Here is a 21,293-nt window from a genome sequence, read left to right as displayed (position 1 = left end):
GCAGTCGTTGTAATCTTTTTTTTTTTTTTTTTTTTTTTTTTTTTATCCGTGCTAATTTTAAATACCATATTTAGGAAAGAATTCCATCACGAATTAGCATTAGTACGTTCTATTGGCTTATGAGGTTTCCTTATGATGTTGGCTAAACCTAACTCGAGGACTCGCTTCAAGTGCTTGCTTCTAATTGATTTCTATCATTATATCTTTGGTCGTTTTTTTAAATAAGTTATTAACATGCTCTTTCCCTATTTAATAGTGTAGTACAACTTCATATTGTGATGTGTATTCTTTTAGAAGAATAACGTTTTTTGCAATTTAGCTGATAAATTGTAGCATTCAATTAATCAAATAAGGTAGGAGAAGAAAAAGAAGGAAGGAGGGACTGAAGTGATGCAGGGAGAGCTGAGGGAGAGAGAGGAAGGGTGGCAAGGAGGGCAGAAAGAGAGGACAGAAAGAGAGAGAGAGAAGAAGGGTGCCAGGGAGAGAGAAAGAAAGAGTGAGAAAGAGGAAGTATCGCAAGGAGGACGAAAACAGTATCTCAGGAACATTAAGGAAAATCTGTCGTCAAAATCAGACCTCTGTATTTAACAATTATTCGCCCAAGGCGAAGTGATTATCGGGGAATATTTACCGAGACGCGAGTCTTCGAGCGGCGAGGTAAATATTCCCCAATAATCACTCAGCCTGAGCCCAAATAATTGTTTTAATATAAATACACAGGTGATTCTTTCAAAAAAAAAAAAGGGAAAAAAAGAAAATAAAAGGAATTTTTTCCCGGTAACAGAAACAAAGCGGCTGGCCGCCATTTTGGATTTTTGCGTGTGAGTGTGAGTTTCTTGACCAATCAGCGCGCGAGATTTTCTATAATCACCTGCGTATTTTCACTGAAAGTTTTTATCAACTTTTTAAAGTTCTATGAAAACAGTTTAAACTGTGACACAATATCGCAACTGACAAACTGGAGGCTTTTTCAGCTCGTACACAAAATACGACCCACAGTTCTTAACTCGAATGACCACACTCCAATTGCAGGATTTACTGTTCCAGTGAAAGCACACAGTTCTGCTAACCACACCTTCCTGGACCGAGGGATGGGCTCCATTCAACCATCCTGTTGCATCTGTATTGCATCTTTTTATCGAGGGAATAGATGTGGGCAAGCGGCTACCTGCTGAGCCCGTAAAGCGATACCATTTGGTAACCAAATTGTTGTCGCATTTAAGGTCTGTGATCGGTTGATTGATACTTCGATCTGTTTCATTGAGGATGGAGTAAACAGCACATGTTTGGTCTTAGAAAAAAAAGAATACGACTTCAGATAAACATATGAACCTTATCACGCGTCAGCCTTTTTGATCCCGTAATTATTAAACCGGCTTTCAATCATTTTTAATTATCATCATCCCCACCACCGACATCATCATCATCATCATCTCATCATCATCATCACCATAATCATCATCATCACCATCATCATCATCATCATCATTATTATTATCATTATTATTATCATTATTATTATTATTATTATTATTTATGGATTGTTTATCCGTGTTTTATTGATTGTATGTTAGTCTTCGATGAATAAACATGAATTAAACCGTCGTTTGACCTCCTTTATTAAATAGTTTTCTTCGATTCTAACCGCCATCTTTATCTTTCTAATGAGCCCGCTATATTTTATTATAAAAAACCGCAAAAACGTCATGAAAACAGGGAGCCCATTTTCTGTCATTTTCTTTTTACTAAAAATTAAGAGGGTAGGCCCAAAGTGGGCGTTACCACCCTCTCAACTAATGAGATGTATGGATTATGTACCACGTGATCACTTTGAATTGCTTTGAGCTCGATGCCAGTTGTTTCGTCATCATACGGCCTCGTTTCAGTTTTACGGGTGCAAATTCGTCTTGCAAACTCCTTTGAAAACAACAATCAACTGTTCTTGTCGTTGTCATCAAACTAAAACGTTCTCGCTCCCAATACAAGTATATATTGCTTTTTATATTATCTTATATCATTACTTGAATTGCTGTGAATAAAACGTTCTTCTTAGAAAGAATTAAGCATGTTTACTGGTGAGCACTTTAAAAGAATGTTTTAGTGCATAAGTTAAAATATGGCGAGCTAATATCGGCGCTAACATCATTTGTTTACTGTTTTAAATATATAGACGGCTCAGCTCAGCTTTAAATAAATCGGAAATACAAATACTGCTATGCATTTTACTTAGTACAAGTAAAGCATTGGACCCTAACGAACTCTTCATGTCTCTAAGAAGCATCCAAAATAAGAGTTATCATAGTATAAACTCTAACCATTTTAAATCAAAATATTTTTTTAACGGCGATACGTGTTTATAAATACTTAAACCTAGACGCTCAACGGCTGCAGTGGCTCATGGCGGGAGATTCAATTCGTTCATGTTCTTTAGATAGTGAGATTAGTACATTTACAATTAATTAACAAGAAAAATCCCTTACAGAACGTAGACGGTGTGACATGCCGTAATATGGAAATGGCTTTTCATAAAAATGGTTATCGTATGTTTGAAAAAAGTGCGGTACTGACTTACAGTACGTACACGGTACGACATGCCGTAATATAGAAATGGTTATATACTAATGGTTATTGTATGAGAGGGAAACATACGGTGTTGACTTACAGCATTACCAATTTCTTCCAGTAATCAATATAACTCATCATAACTCACCTCTGGGTAATTCACACTTAGCCCCTGTGAATGCGACGGTACAAGAGCAGTTGTAGTCGCCATGTTTCTTGTTCGTACATGTACCTTGGTTTTTACAGGGCGATGAGAAACAACCATCAGCTTCTAAAAAGCAAATTTGATTTAAAATAATTTGATATAAGTCTAGAAGGAAATGTAAAGATAAAGGCGCAATTTTTATTGTGGATTGCCATGAATTTAGGAAGCATGTCTGCTTTCGCTGTGGTAATGGGTTTGCTCCCCGGGCCCGCCATCACGCTTGTTGGTTCTCTCCTGTGCTTGGAGGGATTTATACGGGTTCTCTGGTTTCCTCAAAAAACATAAAACACTAATTTTTATTGCACATCATTCATTACTCACCTCCAGTTAGCATGTTGCAGTATATTTGAGAAATTATATTGGTCAGAGGATGTTTGAGCCAATAAAATCCGCTGTTCACAATGCTTCCGACTCTCTTGATCTCCATGCAAGATTCAGCAGGAGACTCCTTGTGGGAACCTATGGCTGCTAAAAAAAAAAAATACAGTCCATGTATGAGCCAGGAGTACAGCACTAACCAATTTGAATAGTAAGGGTTCGTTTGAAAGGAGGGAGGAAAACCGGAAGGCAGGAAGCCATTCATACTCCCAAAAATATCACAATTGGAAATAACAAAGGTCACTTTTGAGGCAAATAGACCTTTCCCAAATCAGCTCTCATCGAGTCCAGTTTTGACTTGGAACAATCGTTTCAAGTAAGCATGGGTATTTAAGCGAATTCAGCAAAGGCCTGTTATCAAATGGAAAAATAGCGATAATGATACAAAATATATTTAAGAAAGGAAATTTTAGCTTGAAACTTAATTCAATGGAAAAGTAGTTTTAGAGCAACACGATACAAGGTCTTAATTAAAATAAAAGAGAAAACTACATTCCTTCATTTGAATTGGTCGAATGACTCAAATGACTACTTCAAATGGTGGTCCCCAAGTTCATACTTACTCGGCTCTGGATGTTCAAAATAGACAGAGTCTGCCATCACCACCCGTCTCTCGGGTTTTGTTGTTATGGATCTGTTATTTAAATGACACAAGCCACCAGCTCTGAAGTAGTTAATGCTCTGGCATGCTTTGTACCTCTTGCATTCCACGTAGCAGGTATGGATATTCTTGTCGTAAAGGACCATAAATGTGTAGTCAATAAGTGCGATTCCACTGATTGAAGTTTGACATTTGGAAGCCTGAAGTTTTCGAGAGAGTTGAAGAATGACCAACTTCCAAACAACAAACAATTTGGTCCAAAAATTCATGGTGAACTATTCGTAACGAAAAATCTGCAATTGAATTATGAAGCGCATTAATAAGGGCAGTGTAAGGCTAATGCAGAAAATAGAATTTAATTTTGCCCTAAGAACCTAATCTCCGGCTACAAAAAAAAACACGATTTCAAGTAAATCAATTAACTATTAATGACTTTGTTTTTGGATTCTTGATTTCATTATTCGAATCGATCATTCACTATTGAAATTGAAAAAATAACAATAGTTTCAAAATTCAATTAGTTTGGCTCGTGACTCTTGCTCATAGCGGAAACAGAAGGTAAGTCATTAATATTACATATTCCTTGCACAAAAAGTTGCTCTTGCATTTCAGCTGCATATATGCTTTGCTTTTGTATATGCTAGGCTTTGAAGATTCGTTTTCAATGCCTTTTCAATTTAGAAATAAAAAATATAAAAATATTGATTAAATATATGTGTATCTTGGCATAAAAGAAAGCGGGAATTGAAATGAAATAGACTAACTGTTTCACTATTAATGTTGATTGACAGATTATGGTTCTGCGGCATACAAAATGATAACAGGCAGTTAATGGCGCGGCTTTCCTAAGGATATAATTTTTTTTCTTGATAAACAGCTATTTCAAAAAACGTTGAGCGTTACATCTAAACACGAATAATCAGTCGTTTTATAATTGTTTTAGTCGACTACGTGATCACTAAATATCTTAACAACAACACCTGTGTTATTGACAAGAATAAGAAATACAAGCCCTTGCAGCAATTCTTACATATTGGAATGACCTATCTTCTATCACTGATCGCGTATCGTTTATTACTTATCGCCGTTCGCCCCCTAGACAATTTTTGAAATAGCTATATAAACCTTATTGCAAAATTAAACGTTATCATTTTAAAGATAACAAACAACAAAATAACAAATAGAAAATTTTCTTTAAGGACCACAATCGTAAATTATTGCAAGTATCGCTAATGAAAAGTAAAATAACATTACTAAAACGAAAAGATGTATATCAAATAAGGTTGAACAACTTGCAGAAGCCATATAGAAAGCAAACAGGTGTAATTAAACTGCGTCGTATCATAGAATATACACTTAAACTCGAAAGATATCTGAAAAGTTTCGATTCGTCGTTAACAGAAACAATACACTATTCAAGTTTTTTTTTTAGTTTTTTTTTTTATTTATTTATATATATATATATATATATATGTTTTTATATACACCTACCTGCAAGAACGTTGACATACGAAAATAGAACATTGGTGATTTAGTGGGATAGGAATTATTTTAAAAGACAAATGAAGATCACTTAAGCTGAACTTTTTCTTTTGTCTTTTAATGTATTCCTTTCTCGCTAAATTACTAATGTTCTATTTTCGTATGTCAACGTTCTTGCAAGTAGGTGTATATATTTTCATTTATCAAAATTCGTAGGTTTGGAAAACTGAGTTAATGTTATTCTTGTGGTGTAAACATTTCGCTAAATACACGCACAAAAATAACATAGAAGAAGAAAAAATATATCTTTGTTATAAATCCTAATGTTGAGTATTTTGTACTTCTTATCATTCTCATTTCATTTTCCTCTTACCTTCATTGATCTTTTTTTATAATTTACTCTTCATCGTTGCCCGATTATTGCGGCGCGATTATTCACCGCGCCAGCTGCTTTAAAAACAACGTCAAATTTATATTGAACAAACGATAGCGCATCAACCATTACTCAGAATATATACATATGTCTACTAGTTATCACTTTAGGTGTACCTTATAAATAAATATAGATATAAAAGCATTTTTTTCTTTGAACTTCGTTTTCTCTCTCGAGATGAAACTGAATGTAAGAATCTTGCCTAGTTGCCCGAGAAGAAAATCAGTTAACTTTAAAAACCGACAAACACATTATTAATTAGGAACCAATTATATTTGACAAGTCACTGCAGTTAGCTTTGATATTATCACCCTGGTCGATGTCCGTTATATGATAAGTATGTATATATAAATATATATGTATATATTTTTATATTTTTATATTTTTATATTTTTATATTTTTATATTTTTTTCGGAGTTCAAACCCTTACCAAAACAAACGTTGTAGACTCACTTTCGTTTCAATTTAATAATTATTCTATATACGATAGCTATGATCAAAGCGGTAGAAAAACTATAAAATTCCGAATTTAAGTTGAAAAACTCAAAAGCGAATGAAAAATCAAGAAAAAAGCAACTTACATCTGTGTCCTTGCGTCGTTTTAAGACACTGATTGAATATTTACAAAGGAAAGAACTTAAATACTAAGTCGAAGCAATAATAGATCAGGAACAAATTAAAAGAATAAGCAAATAAAGGGGAATATCGAAAGGTTCATAGCCTAAATGTATTAACGTATATCTATCTATAATGTCCCTTTCCTGCAAAATGTTTCTTTCAATGTTCAATGAAGTTCTCTTGCCACAACATGCTTGTGTCCAACGAATCGAAATATACAAATATAAAGATATAACTGTCACGTGACCAGTAGCTTTTTAGCCCTGACAGCTTAGAAATATAAAAATCCTTTCTGTTACCTCTTTACACTAAATAAAACACTTTATTTATTTCAACCATGGTTGCTAAAGACTTTAAAATGCGATTTTGATCGATAACACGATTACGTGAAAGTTATATTGCCATATTTTTTTATATAACACCTAATTGCAAGAATGTTGTCATATAAAACCATATGAATTATTACTCTTGTTTTGTTAAAAAATGATAATGATTTTATATGACAACGTTCCTGCAATTAGGTGTATACATTAACTTTATTACCTTAAAAGCTCATGACGCCTCTTTCCTTCGTCAGTTGCTAAAACCGACTGATTAATCGCTATAATACATTCAACGGTTTTTCACTGATAATGGTCTTGTCCAAAGGAACCCAATTTATATAAACATTAAAGGTAAAAATCAAAATAGAAACTTTGAAAACGTTCAAATTGTCAGGCTAATTCAGGGCACGGCGGGCACAGATCAAACCCTGAAACAACTCATTGGGCTGATCTAAGTCAGGGCACGACTAACTCACAGATTGAACCCTGAAACAACCTCTGGGCTGATCTAAGTCAGGGCATGGCTAACTCACAGATCAAACCCTGAAACAACCTCTGGGTTGATCTAAGTCAGGGCACGGCTAACTCACAGATCAAACCATAAAACAACCTCTGGGTTGATCTAAGTCAGGGCACGGCTAACTCACAGATAGAACCCTAAAACAACCTCTGGGCTGATCTAAGTCAGGGCATGGCTAACTCACAGATGAAACCCTGAAACAACCTCTTGGCTGATCAAAGTCAGAGCATGGCTAACTCACGTGTCAGATTTTGCGGAGGGAGGAAAAGCTAAGAATCCGTAGAAAGACTCTCGACCGATCAAGTCAGAAATAAATATAAACTCTACTCTACTCGAACCCACTACAGCCACAATTGTTATCGTCGAAACCAAGGAAGGTTTAGTGGAGTTTTAAAGCTCCCGAAGCTGAGGGAACATTTGTAGACTGATATTCCGAGGACGCCTTGCTATCATTTTGTACTGACTATGATCACCGAGGAAAAATAATAAAATATAGTTGGCTTTTTGTTTATTCAAAACTCGAATAAATTGTAGGATGCTTTTGATCTAGTGCTCATAACTTCATGCTCTGAGGAAATTTGAAATTAAATTTTTACTTGTTTTACTTTTATAAAAACAATGGGCAACTTTATAGATGGTTGAGGCCTCGTCCACACGTATCCGGAAATTTTTGTACCCGCAAATTTTTTTTTGCGTATACGAGTTGCGTCCACACGTGTCCGCAAATTTTACGAAAGCGGATACGTGTGGACGGTGAAAACGATTCGAATACGCTGCGTGTGGACGCAAACATTTTCGTATCCGCAAAAAATAATTTGCGGATACAAAAATATCCGGATACGTGTGGACGGGGCCGGAATTCGAAATTAATTTTGGTTTAAAAACACAAATGAGGGAGATTAGTCCATTCACAAAAACCCCATTAGCCCATAACACTTCTTGATAAACGATTTCATGAAGATGTAACGATGCTAATTTATAGATGGTAATTTTGCAAACCATTCTTGACGATCGACAGCAATTACCAAATGTAAGAACGAGGCAAAATTTCCTGAAAAGCTTTTTGAATTGCCAGAAGTGGTCATCGCTTGGTCGAAAGTGTAAAGCCTACAGAAGAGAAGACCCAAACGACGCTTCTAAAATATCCAGCGAATCCAGAGTAGCTATACTCGAGAAGAGTGGAATGGCTGAGGCCCCGTCCACACGTATCCGGAAATTTTTGTGTCCGCATATTATTTTTTCGGATACGAAAATGTTTGCGTCCACACGCAGCGTATTCGAATCGTTTTCACCGTCCACACGTATCCGTTTTCGTAAAATTTGCGGATACGGACACAAAAATTTCCGGGCACGTGTGGACGCAACCCTTATCCGCAAAAATAAATTTGCTGACACAAAAATTTGCGGATACGTGTGGACGAGGCCTGAATGTATTGAAGAAAGTGAAAATAAATATGTTGCTTTTGAAGGCATTAGAGGATCATAATTAAGAACACATTAGTCTGGCTAATACTGAGGTGATGATAAGATAAAATTTAAGAATGATCAGCTTTTTTTTCCGGTCCGGTATCTATAAATCGTTCGTTCTGATGACATGTTCAATCGAACAGATATTTTCTCCGGATCTGCCCGCGGCCCAATATTCATACGTAAAATGGGTATTTCAGAATTGGCAACAAATCAATGGAGCCGGTGATTAACGGATTTCATTGTCCAGTTCTAGGTACTTAATTCTAACTTTTGACAACGCGAATTGGTATTGAAATCTTGAACTGAACTAATACTAGCAAGTCTTCCTAATTGCGGCATTATTTCACTTTACGTCAGATGAAAACAATATTCTATTTTGTTCAACGTTAAGGGACATTCGTGGGGATAATGTTAAATCATGGCGGGTGTTTCATTGTTATTTATATCTGGAGTGTTTCAGAGTCAAGTGGTTGCACTCCACTTGTCAAATAGATCTTATTAGACATTTTAAGGTGGAAATGATACAGGTGGATGATTTTTTCGTATATTTTTTCGAGAAAACAATGTCTACTCTTATTCCACCCTAAAATGTCTAATAAACTATTTATTATCCAACTGAGCTGAAGTTTTCCCACATAGGCTTCAAAACAAATATTTTTGGAACTAGTTGTCAAACCCGCTATTGTGTAAAATAACCTATATCGCAGGATATGTGTACTCGATACAGGCTTTTTCCTGCGTTACCGTACTCTTATTATAATACACTCAACAAAATTACTCGACTCTGATTGGACAAGAGGACTACAATTAAATCCAAAATTGTACTCTGTAGAGTCCCAATAAGTTGCTCGATTTTGTTGAGTGTATCATAAACAAAAAACCGCACAATCTTCTGTACAATTCGGAATTCATAGATACTCGTGATGTTTTAAAAGTTCTCAAATTTGACTCCCCTAAAGGCTCGTCCAATTTTGAAAACATCGCTCGTACCTATAAATTCCGAATTGTACTCTAGATCGTGAGATTTCCTATACTAATTTGAATAGTTGGATCAGATAAAAACCAATATTAGAAAATAGATATACATCCGACTATCGTCAGTTCAAATTAAAATTAGTCCAAATTAATTCTTATTGTTTTTTACCATTTTCATAGTTCAGAAAAGATTAATAATATTTCTGATGAAAACCTTTCTTAATGAACATCTAAATTAGAAGTAACACATATAAACTTTATTGATGGAAAAAAATCCAGATATTTTTTCAGAGGTTTAAAAAACCGCTGAATAATCTTTACGATTTTATTAAAGAACCATACACGTTTTGAGCTTCAAGAGGGCAAAACCCTCAAATTTTGCACGGAACTCTAGATTTTTTAGTTATTTTCCAGAATAACATGGAATATCCAATTCAGTATTTTACAAAGTTTAAGACAATTCTGTTTATCAGAACAATGTAAAAAATCATATTCTGTTTGTTTTGTGCTCAATTTTTAGCGATAACTTACTTATGTTTCTTCCTTAGTTTCGGTTTTATGATCTTTTTGCTACAGAGCTTGATTTCCGCTATTTTTCTTCCAAAATTGTACAAACGCATGTCATTCCGGAGCGATTATTTCAAAAACAAGCTCGGGGCACCCCATTTTTCTTTGGATTTTTGAAATTAGCATTAAATTTCAGGTGAAAAAGTTTGAATTTTCAATTCTCTGCTTATTATTTACCAAAGTAGTTAGCCACCTTAAATCTAGGAAATCGTAATTTAAAAATTTGAATTACAATCTTTGCCGTTTATGAAAGATTAAATTTATATTTATTTTTCTAATAATCTCGTATTAAAATCACAATATTTTAGCTAATAAAAATCTTAATATACCAGCTAAAGTTTAGATTAGGTATCTATGCAAAAAGTTAAAAATGGACGAGTCACTACCTCGATAACAAATTAATGATTAATATGCCAGTAAGTATGCCTTCTTGGACATAATGAACAAACTTTTGAAAACCACTAAAATAAGAAAACAGTTCTTCCTTTATCTAAAAAAAGATGGACACGCATATATAACGTATGTCAGTATTTGACGTTTTTAAACGTCAAAAAGTATCGCTACAGTAAGTGGGCTCATGCCAAAAGAATTAAAGCCGGCTTGTGGCAGAATTTGCAAAAATTCAATTGGCGGCATGACGAAAAAAAAAAAAACATTGAATTTCTATCAAAAGCTTAGTTTACGCAAAAGCCCTGCTTTAGCAAAACACAAAGACCCAAAAGAAAATTAGATAAAAATATTGAATGACTGATAAATAACGAGTTTATTCGCTTTAAATGCCTATCAATACTTTCTTCTAATTGGACATAATGAACAAACTTTTGAGAACCGCGCTAAATCAAGAAAACAACCGTTTCTCCGCTATGCTACAACTAAAAAAAAAAAAAAAAAAAAAAAAATTGCCGTTGTGCCTTACACAAGACTTCAATCGTTGGAATGACTTTTAGCACCTATAATTACCCGGAAAATACGTACAATACGTACAAAAACACGAGTACTTTAAGGTACTGATTGAAACAAATTGATTGAGCTCCGTTATTTATTTGGAATGGAAATTAAGACAAATTTTCTGCAAAATCTAAGGTTCAGTAAATGAGATGGATAATCATATTTCCTGCAATAGTTTCTAACAACGCGAAGTCGTTTCGAACTGAACCAAATATTGTCTCGGCAAGAAGTGAAAGTTTTTGACACAATCTAGTAAAAATATTTCTCTTAACCTACCTTCTTTTGATTAGAAAGAAATCGTGTTCAAGGTCGTTGACATTATAGTAAACAAATAAAGCAAACTTATGTAACTGATAACTATACTGAGGATACCGCTTCGTTTGTTTTCTTAATCATCACCTGAGTGGTTCGTCTCCAAGGAGATCAATTAAGTTCTATGGACCGATTTAATCAATAATCATAGAGCTTTAATCATTTTTGTGTATAAATATTTTAGTAGTTTCTATTCTAGTCTATATTTATGCAAATCTCAATGACGTTATCGGGAAATCTCCAACCAAGATCTTAGTTGTAAATAGCAACGGGAAGGACACGGAAGACGTTTTGGTATTATTTTATTGCGAAAAGTGATAGACGGGAAAACTGATTCGAACCCTGTAAGCTAAGTGCAGCCCAGGAAGAAACATTTCTATGAATTAAGTCTGGAAAGTAAACGAAAGAATAAAAGAGGATAAATGAATCTTTATAAAATAACTTGTTTTCTATCCTTTTCCATGGAAAAGAAAGAACAGGCAAGACAGGTGCAGAACGATACGCAGGGATTAATTTGAGTGAATGGTGATGAGAGAATGCCCTTAGGGAATAGTCTAATATATTACTCCCTGAAGATTTCTCGACTTTTATCAAGACGCTCGACAATTTGTCCCCCTCCGCAACTGAAGCATCAAGGAAAAATCTCAGTTAGCTCAAGCTACAAGCGCAGAGTATAACGATTGTTAAATAGATCATTGAATTTATAGAACACATGCAGTAAAACCATGAAATAAAAGCAAAGTTGATACTGACAAATAGCGCTATTCGGTGACCAATAGTTGCTATCACTCAACCAGAACATTCACTACACAAAAGACAAATACACAAGAGGCCATTTGTGTCTTTTCTGCGACGAATGTTATACACAAAAAATGAGTTTTTGCATGACATTGTATAGATCTCAACCTATGGCTTTGGCGGATAATATCAAAATCTTTTCACTTGGATTTCAAAAATATTTACCATTTATTCGAAAAAAATTTATACTTGTTATTTATCATTTCTTGGCTAACACGACTGGGCAGTTAGGGAGCATTAATCAATATGACATATACTTGCGAGTAGCTAATATGAACAGTTTTCATTGTTGCCGGCAATGATGTATGAAAACGCTTTTTGATAAACGCGTCGTCGCGGAAAAATCTTTTCCCAAAATTGACGATTTTTTCCCCAAGATTGACGTGATTTTTACCACTTTTTATCATAAATTTTAAAACAAGATCTTATAAAACGATACGACAAGATATCAAAGAACTGAGAAATTGTTTTTGGGATGAGATTTTGGTCGTTGCTTCTCTGTCAAGTTTCAGCGCCAAAATCGATTTAGATCCTACGTTTCAGGATCGCGTAGTTCTGACCATATAACACGTATGCTTAAGAATTTGCATTTGCTACCAGTAGAGGCAAGGATTAACTATAAGATTCTCCTAATTACTTATAAGATCTTGAATGGACAATCTGCTGGATACCTGGAATCCATCATACAGGAATACCATCCATCACGAACACTACGATATCGTCAATTCGCTCGGTTCTTATGCATCCCAGCCATCAAATCCATGACAAAAAAAAGGTTGTCGAAGCAGTCCATTTATTATAACTTTTAGATATATTTATATAATGCGGACGGCGGGGTATTGATGAGTTTTAGTTTTATTCCTTATGATAGAATTGAGTTTACCCCGAAACAATTTGACACGACATATGGATTCAAAATGTTTGTCCCTGACTTAACATTTTTGAAGAAAAATGGTCAGTGAAAATTGAGGAAGTCGAATCTTTTTAAGTATATTATAGATCCTGACTGTAATTCTCAAATATTCAATCAAATTTTGAAAAAACTTACCGAATATTTTGACTGAAACTTCTCCAATATCTCACGCCTTTCTTCAATTTTTTTATAATTTTTTACTCCCGTTTTTGGGGCGCGCTGCCAGTTCTTATTTACTAATTCAGCATGAAACGTTTTTCTTTCGAATCTCATTTAAATGACTTCTCACAATAGTGGTTAAAAATACCGTAATTAAATGGTTATTGGCAGCTGTATATACTCGTATTTTTAGCTAACGTCTCCGTGGTTATATATACACACACACACTTGATTGCAAAAAGGTTGTAGTATACATTTATATATATATGTCTAATGAGATGCAAGATATCAAATGAGATGCAAAACTTAAAAAGTAACTTATTTGGTCTTTTTTACGTTCTGCATCTCATTTGATATCTTGCATCTCATTAGACATATATATATATATAAATGTATACTACCACCTTTCTGCAATCAAGTGTGTGTGTATATATATATATATATATATATATTTGTTTGAGAAAAAAAAGTCAAGACAACATTTTTCCCGACAAGCCTGTTTCGTGAATTGCTTCACTCTTCAGGGGATTTAATGATAAGAATATTCGTTACTATCATTTATATAGAAAAAATATACATAATTAATTAGTGGATGTAGTTTAGCTGTTGCGTAATAATGCTTTGTTTCTGTGGCGGCATGAAGATACAAGTTCGTTGCGCTTATTTAATGATATATATATATATTTATGTCGAAACATTCTGTAAATTTATTTAGACTAAAGTTAACTAACGTCCAAGCCTTGCATCGCGACGCACTAGTTTGCGAAAGAGAAGACAGGAGACATTGGTGCTGACATATATATATATATATACACTCGATTGCAGAAACGTAATAGTATACATTTATACATTTATACAAATACCTAATGAGATGCATATTGCAATTTTACTTTTTTAACCCTCAAAACCAATTGATTTATAATCTGTAGGATATAAAACACAAGAATAAAATATTTTGACGTTCATTGAATGAAACAAATAATAAATAAAGCAAGTTTTCTGTTTTGCATATCATTAAATATACTGAATATATATATATATATACACTTGATTGCAGAAATGTTGTAGTATACATTTATACAAATACCTAATTTATTCAGCATATTTAATGATATGCAAAACAGAAAACTCGCTTTATTTATTATTTGTTTCATTCAATGAACGTCAAAATATTTTATTCTCGTGTTTTATATCCTACAGATGATTATAATTCAATTGGTTTTGAGGATTAAAAAAGTAAAATTGCAATATGCATCTCATTAGGTATTTGTATAAATGCATAAATGTATACTACAATGTTTCTGCAATCGAGTGTATATATATATATATATACAGCCATTTGCAAAAATTATGGCCGTTTCAAACATAAATACAAGTATATCGAAGGTATATCAGACAGGGCGGGATATCTTTCTTGATATTTTTTTCAGAAAGCCCTAGTGATAGACAACTCGAAAAAAATATAAGGGGTGATTTCCCATAATTTTTGATATGCTTTTGATATACTTGTATATATATTGAAAGCGGCCATAATTTCTGCAAATAGCTGTATATATATATACCATTGTGGAAGACAAAATAAATTGAATAATAACCTAGTAATTTAGAATATGTTATATTCGCTAAATAAATAAGACGATATTTCTCATGCATATAAAAATATATAAAGAACAAAAACTCAAGACATGTTATGTTTTATTAAGGTAGAGATCATATTCTCGCCATCGCTTTTGACACGTTAATCATTTTTCTGGATCGATTTCAGCCTCTTTTCTGTTTGTCGTTTAAAAAATGCATTAAAATTTAAAGCAAAATTGTCTATGTATTTGTTGTGTTTTCGCTTAATTTTGTGATATATATTTTTTTGTTGAATCAGTCTGGTTTTTTTTTTTTTTTGGTTTTTTTGTTTTTTTTTTTGTTTTCAATTTGGTTTTTCTTCCGTTATTTCTCCCCAGTGATGATTGATCAAAAATGCAAAAATCTCGGTGTAAACTGATAAATTTCTCCCTACATCTTCTAGCTTTCTTCTTCTTTGTCGAGAGAAGTTGATGGAAAACCACCTCGAAGTGTTAATTAAAATAACTTGGAACTTTTATTTCATCAGTATCTAACATTCTTAGGTTAAGTTGCCATAACAACAAAAGTAAACTATATTTCAGATCGCATAGACTTGGTTTGTACCGATTTAACCCAATATCATATAGTAATTATCGGAGTAACAGTGAATTCCTAGTAAAACTTAACTTCAATTATTTCTCATAGAACATGTAGCCTATCCTTGGATTTCATTGAAAAAAAATTGCGTGGTCTGTTTGTTTGCATATTATCGGGGATTATCCGACGGCACACACGTACACTCCACACTGAAGAAACCGTAACCTGAATAGGTCATTTGCATTAAACGGTCACGTGCTGATATATCACTTTGATAACGAATCAATTCAGCCAAAGGTTTCTTGGGAAAGGCTCTGCTGGATGGCAAGCAACCTTTAAAATGCTTCGTTTCTTTAAATTGAAAGCATATATCTTATAAGGGAAAAAAGTATTTCGAAAAAGGTTCTGGATATGACATTAGTAATCCAGCAAAATTATATTCAAATAAAGGAAGCCCTAATTTTTTTGCCATCCAGTAACAGTCATATTATTATTTCCTGCAAATGGCTTATCTAGCAAATTCACCGGAAACAAGACGAGCAAGAGACTGGTCCAAGTTTGAAAAACTAATTTAATTAAAGTTCCAGAAAAAAATATTCCATCACATGAAAGAAAAACTTAAAGCAAACTTAATGACAAAGTTCCAGGATTTTTCTAATTATAGAAACAATGTTTTACTCCTTTTGTTACAGGCGATCATGGAGGTGTTAAATCATCAAACTTCAAAGACTCGGTGGACAGAAAGCCGTGACACATCACAATAAGACTGTTAAACCAAATATATTCCAATTTATCATATTCCAGACGTTTATTAAAAATGCTTACTAGAAACTTGGAGTAATTATTATTGATTACTTGAAGTCATTGTAAATCGTCGATTACTTGAAGTCATTATTATACATTCATTGACGTAATCATTAATGATTACTTGAATTAATGATTACTGATTACTCTTGAAGTAATTATTACTGATTACTATTGAAGTAATTATTACTGATTAATTAAAGTAGTTATTATTGATTACTTGAAGTAATTATTACTGATTACTATTGAAGTAATTATTATTGATTAATTCACGCGATTATTACTGATTACTTGAAGTAATTATTACTGATTACTTAAATTGTGTGTTACTGTTTATTCTATTTTTATGATATCTGCATAATACAGGTTGCATTTATGGCAGTAAATCGGATCCTCATTGTTTTTATAGTATATTTTATGAACCACGGATGACCTGCCATGCAACTACTATACATTGTCAGAGTTTTCAGATATCGAAACGGTGATCTATTGAAAATGTTCAAGGCACCAGGCGTCGACGGCTGCAAAGATTTTCTTCTTTAATCCATTCCACAATACCGCCCACAATACTTTGTATTTACTAATTCATAAACGTAAAATAATGCACAATTTCTAACTCGTATGTTGTGCGAATCCTCACAGGAATTACCTCCCCAGCTAAAGCAAACTTTTCTTTTAACGATTCCGTCAGAAACAGTTGGATTATTTCCATGCATCCACCCGGGAGTGTTAGTACTACACTTCATTTCCATCACCGGGTAGTCGAGTATACGAGTCCCGGCCCTACCGGTGAATCGATACCATCCCGGTTGTAAGTGTTTATCGCATAGACTTCTCGATGGGACATCAGGATAGCGGATATTACGATTAAAGTCGGTCAGGTTTTTGTAGTGTTTGCATTCAGCTCCTATAAAAAAATAAATGAGAATAAAATGAATTTAAAATAAATGTTCGTACTAAGGCTCGGGCTACGGGTTTGATTCCTGCGGATCGACGCTACAAGAGAATAGAGTTTGTTGGATGTGCCGTTCTCTCCTTCGGCCACGAGGATTTTTTCCGGGTTCACCGGTTTTTCCTCCCTCCTCAAAAACCCAACATGTAATGAAGAAACAGCTGATCTGTGATCGTGACGTACAAATTACGTCATTGCATAACTGAGGTGTACATAAAGCCTGTGAAAAATGACCAGTGAAAAATAAAAACCTGTTCACCATTGCAAAAAATTATAAAAATCATTAGTTATTGTGTTGCGGTCATTAAATGAACCTCTTATTAATAGCGGTTTTTTTTTTAATTTGGTGGCATGGATATCTATAATTTAAAGAGGAAAGGTGACACCTCAGTTTAGCAAATTTCCTTGATTCTGATTGGCTAACATTTTCCCTCAGATCAGCCGGGAGGTTAGAATAATGTGCTTAATTAGAATCATAGAAAATACATATAATGAACATATTCCCTGGAAAATAGGATTTTTTATTTAAGTTATATCCAGATTCTTTTGTCTTTTCAGGCGAATTTGTTAAACAAAGAAATTAAACTCTTGGGAATGTCACGTGGTCTGAAATAAGAAAACATTGCGCGCAAGATAAATTGGTCTATTGATACGTTATTCTAAATTCGTGTTTTACTGTGTGTTGATTTGCTCAACCTTTAAACCAAAAATAATAATACCTAGAGAATAACAGCTGGTATAAAATTGTCCAAGCTAAAATTGTCCAACTGATGGGTTGCAAGCATTCCCAAGAGAGTTAAAAGACAAAAACATGGCGGCCATTGTGGTACCGTTAACAATGGATGCTAATGAGAAATCTTTTGTGGTACCAACATGGCCGTGATGACGTAACGTGCAATCGAAGAATGTCCCCTTCACAGTTCCCTGCGCCATCTTGAAAGGTAACATGTGAATAATTGTGCAAGGTGTTTTAAAAAAGTGTTTCTGTCATTGCAAGCTCACCGTTCGCCTTATTTTCGATGCAAAGGCACAGCTAGCTACCTTTCCGCTTGGCGCAGGGAACTGTGAAAGTGATTAGTATTATAAGTCCTACAACAGAACTCCTGCTATATTATCTAAATATACCTTTGGCTAGCTGACAGTTTTTCTCTGTAAACAAGTCAGGACATTCACACACATAACCATTCAACAGGTCTTTACAAACACCGCTATTTTGACAAGGGTTACTCAGGCATTCGTCAATGTCTAGGTCATAAAACCATGAAAGATAATAATAATGCATATTGTTATGATAATTATTATAATACCATGATAATTATTGTAATACCATGATCACCTCGGATTCATTTGTCTTCGGAGGGCTTTACAAACCTGAATTTCCCGCATGCATAGAACATGAGGGAAATTTAGAAGACAAAGAAATCCTTTGTATTTTACTAAATTTCCCTGTCGCATATATTAAATGTAGGGAAATTTAGTAAAAAGGCGGACAAAGGACTTCATTGTCTTCTAAATTTTCCTCGTGTTCTATGCATGAGGGAAATTTAGAAGACAATGTCTCTTCTCCCTCATGGACAACTCAATGCCCCTGTAACTCAATCGATTACAACGTATCCTATTTATGATATTACTGCACAGTTTCATTGTGGGTCGCGTTCTCGAATCTGCGCATGCTCAGTCATAAAATAAATTGAAAATCACGACTTGTTTTTAGATTCTATTTTTGTTTTATTCCACAAATTTTCCCTGGTTATTCGGGGAAATTTAATCACTAATTTCCCTCGTTCCATGGTATAACTTATAATAATGTCCCCGGAAGCAGAGGGACGCCGTCCCGACGCCGGAGGAGGAGTAGTCTCCCTTGCATCCGTTTTTTGTGTCGGTCGTCACGCAACGCTCCCTCCCCACAAACGGCTGCTTGCATTCGAACTACATTCCTTTCTCATTGTTTGGATCGTACCAATGAGGTCGAGCGTATTGTTTCCTATTGAGCCAATCACAGTGTCCGAAAGTATAAACATAATGAGTTTCAATCGAGCTGCCAAAGAACATCCTCGAAAGAAATCGGTGCGGAATATTGGCCGTTTTGGACTTCACATCGTTCTTTCTCTTCTAGTGAGCTTATCTTCACAGCACTAACTCCTAAACTACGTAACTTTGAGACTTGGTCATCCATTAGACGTATTATTAGCGACCTTTAGATACGACGACGAGTACGAGTAACGCTAAATCGTAGTCGATTTCCGATTTTTTACAATCTAAAGTTTCAATCATATCTATTTCAAATACGATCAAGACTACAAAGAGATAGTGCCAGTCTTTAAAAGTTTTAACTCGGACTCGTTCTCGTACTCGTCGTCGGATCTAAAGGTCTCAATCAAAGGAGACACAACAACCACGATGTGACCAGACTCTAGTGCATATTTGTAGTCAAATACGAGAGGCAGAGCTTGATAAATTAGAGATTTGCCAAACCCTGTTGGAAGATTGTCAAAAATATCTTTTTTCTCTTCGACTAAAGTTTTGATAGCCGACTTCTGATGCACATTTAGATCAGGAATACCGAACTTTGAAGACACGAGGCCAAACATGTACACTTCTTCTATGAACGAACGAGTTGAGAATGCGAAATAAAAGATGCACTGTGATTGGTCAGATCAAAAGTCCGCGAATGGTTCTCTAAATATGTAACCCGTCTTGTGATTGGCCAAACAATGAGAAAGGAATGTAGTTCGAATGCAAGCAGCCGTTTGTGGGGAGGGAGCGTTGCGTGACGACCGACACTAAAAACGGATGCGAGGGAGACTAGAGGAGGAGGGACTTCAACTAAACCTCCCGAGGCTTGAGGGAACATTTAATCACTAATCACCCGAAAGGTCATGCTATTACTTTGTAATATTATGATTACCGATGAAGGTAAACCAAAATATAGTTGATTTTGGTAAACCAAGAGCGAACCAGAATTAGAGTCTTAAAGGGTCTTAAAGGGTCTTAAAGGGTCTTAAAAGTATATGTACTCTAGGGAGTCGTGAGCACTCAATTTCTTTGTAACCTGAATACTATGAGCGATTTTAACTCGGAAAATGCCGATATCTTATTACGTCACAAATCGTACGAAAGAGTCTCAGGGAAAGAGGCGCACAAATTTTCTGGGAACTGCAGGGAAGTGTACTATTATAAACATGGACCAATGAATATCAGCACTACGGCGTCTTGCAACCGAAGTGATGATATAAGCAAGTGGTAAACGTATCTTACCGGTTTCGCAACGTTGACCAGTGAAACCAGGAACACAGACACAGTGGTATGATCCTCCTCCATGATACTCACAAGTGGCGTTATTCTGGCAGGGTGGGGGAGATGTTACACACTCTTCAAGGACTAAAACAGAAAAACAATTGTTAACCAACCAATTGAAACAAACAGTTACTATTGGACCAACCAAAATTCACCTTCTTACCCGTGCGACACAAACCCGCTGAAATCTAACCTTTTGTTATTATTACGTAGACAAAAGCCTTAACGAGTTTGTAAAAATGCCAAAATCGATAATAAAATCTTTATTTCTTCTTACCGCCAGTCGTCATGTTACAGTAAGCTTGTCGCGGTTTCCATGACCACGGGTCAAAGAGCCAATATCGACCGCTGACCACATTTTGATTAGCGTTGTATATTTCCAAGCAGGAAACAGCGGGAACGGTGTTAGAAGATCCAATAGTCACTAGAATAGCAATGATGATACAGATTAAAATGACTGACTGATACAAATTTAAACGACTGACCGACTGACTGACCGACCGACTGACTGACTGACTGACTGACTGACTGACTGACTGACTGACCGACCGACCGACCGACTGACTGACTGACTGACCCACTGAATGATTGACTGACCGACCGACTGACTGACTGACTGACCGACTGACTGACCGACTGACTGACCGACTGACTGACCGACTGACTGACCGACTGACTGACCGACTGACCGACTGACCGACTGACCGACTGACCGACTGACCGACTGACCGACTGACCGACTGACTGACCGACCGACTGACCGTCTGACTGATGACCGACTGACTGATGACCGACTTACCCCTAAAGGGATTATTGAAGTA

The 21,293-nt window shown here is 35.1% G+C and overlaps 1 protein-coding gene across 2 annotated transcripts; it reads right to left on the bottom strand.

Annotated features, from left to right (window-relative positions):
• Window positions 1-235: 235 nt before the first annotated feature.
• Window positions 236-13,333, bottom strand: LOC116293142 (pancreatic secretory granule membrane major glycoprotein GP2). Of its 2 annotated transcripts, none has more exons than XM_089028812.1 (5): window positions 13,242-13,333; window positions 3,709-4,039; window positions 3,089-3,235; window positions 2,711-2,833; window positions 236-1,291 (listed from the first exon to the last, which is right to left on the bottom strand). In XM_089028812.1, exons 2-5 carry the CDS (start codon window positions 4,013-4,015, stop codon window positions 927-929), a joined length of 942 nt encoding a protein of 313 aa, XP_088884938.1. In that variant the 5' UTR covers window positions 4,016-4,039; window positions 13,242-13,333; the 3' UTR covers window positions 236-926. The 2 variants fall into 2 exon arrangements, with proteins under 2 accessions (XP_088884938.1, XP_088884937.1); XM_089028811.1 differs by lacking the exon at window positions 13,242-13,333 and adding an exon at window positions 5,602-5,686.
• Between the last annotated feature and the right edge of the window lie 7,960 nt (window positions 13,334-21,293).

The sequence above is a fragment of the Actinia tenebrosa genome, unplaced genomic scaffold, assembly GCF_029948245.1.
Source record: "Actinia tenebrosa isolate PJP-AT-01 unplaced genomic scaffold, QUT_ActTen_1.0 PGA_scaffold13__45_contigs__length_12533684, whole genome shotgun sequence".
Lineage (NCBI taxonomy): Eukaryota > Metazoa > Cnidaria > Anthozoa > Actiniaria > Actiniidae > Actinia > Actinia tenebrosa.
This window is presented reverse-complemented; position numbering and strand designations above follow the sequence as displayed.

Bases quoted from the DNA above. Each gene is read 5' to 3' on its own strand.
- LOC116293142 (XM_089028812.1), bottom strand. From the start codon at position 4,015: ATGAATTTTTGGACCAAATTGTTTGTTGTTTGGAAGTTGGTCATTCTT. The intron at 3,236-3,708 runs GTAAGTATGAAC...TTTTTTTTTTAG, and splicing joins TTTTGAACATCCAGAGCCGA to CAGCCATAGGTTCCCACAAG. The intron at 2,834-3,088 runs GTGAGTAATGAA...TTTGCTTTTTAG, and splicing joins CTGCAACATGCTAACTGGAG to AAGCTGATGGTTGTTTCTCA.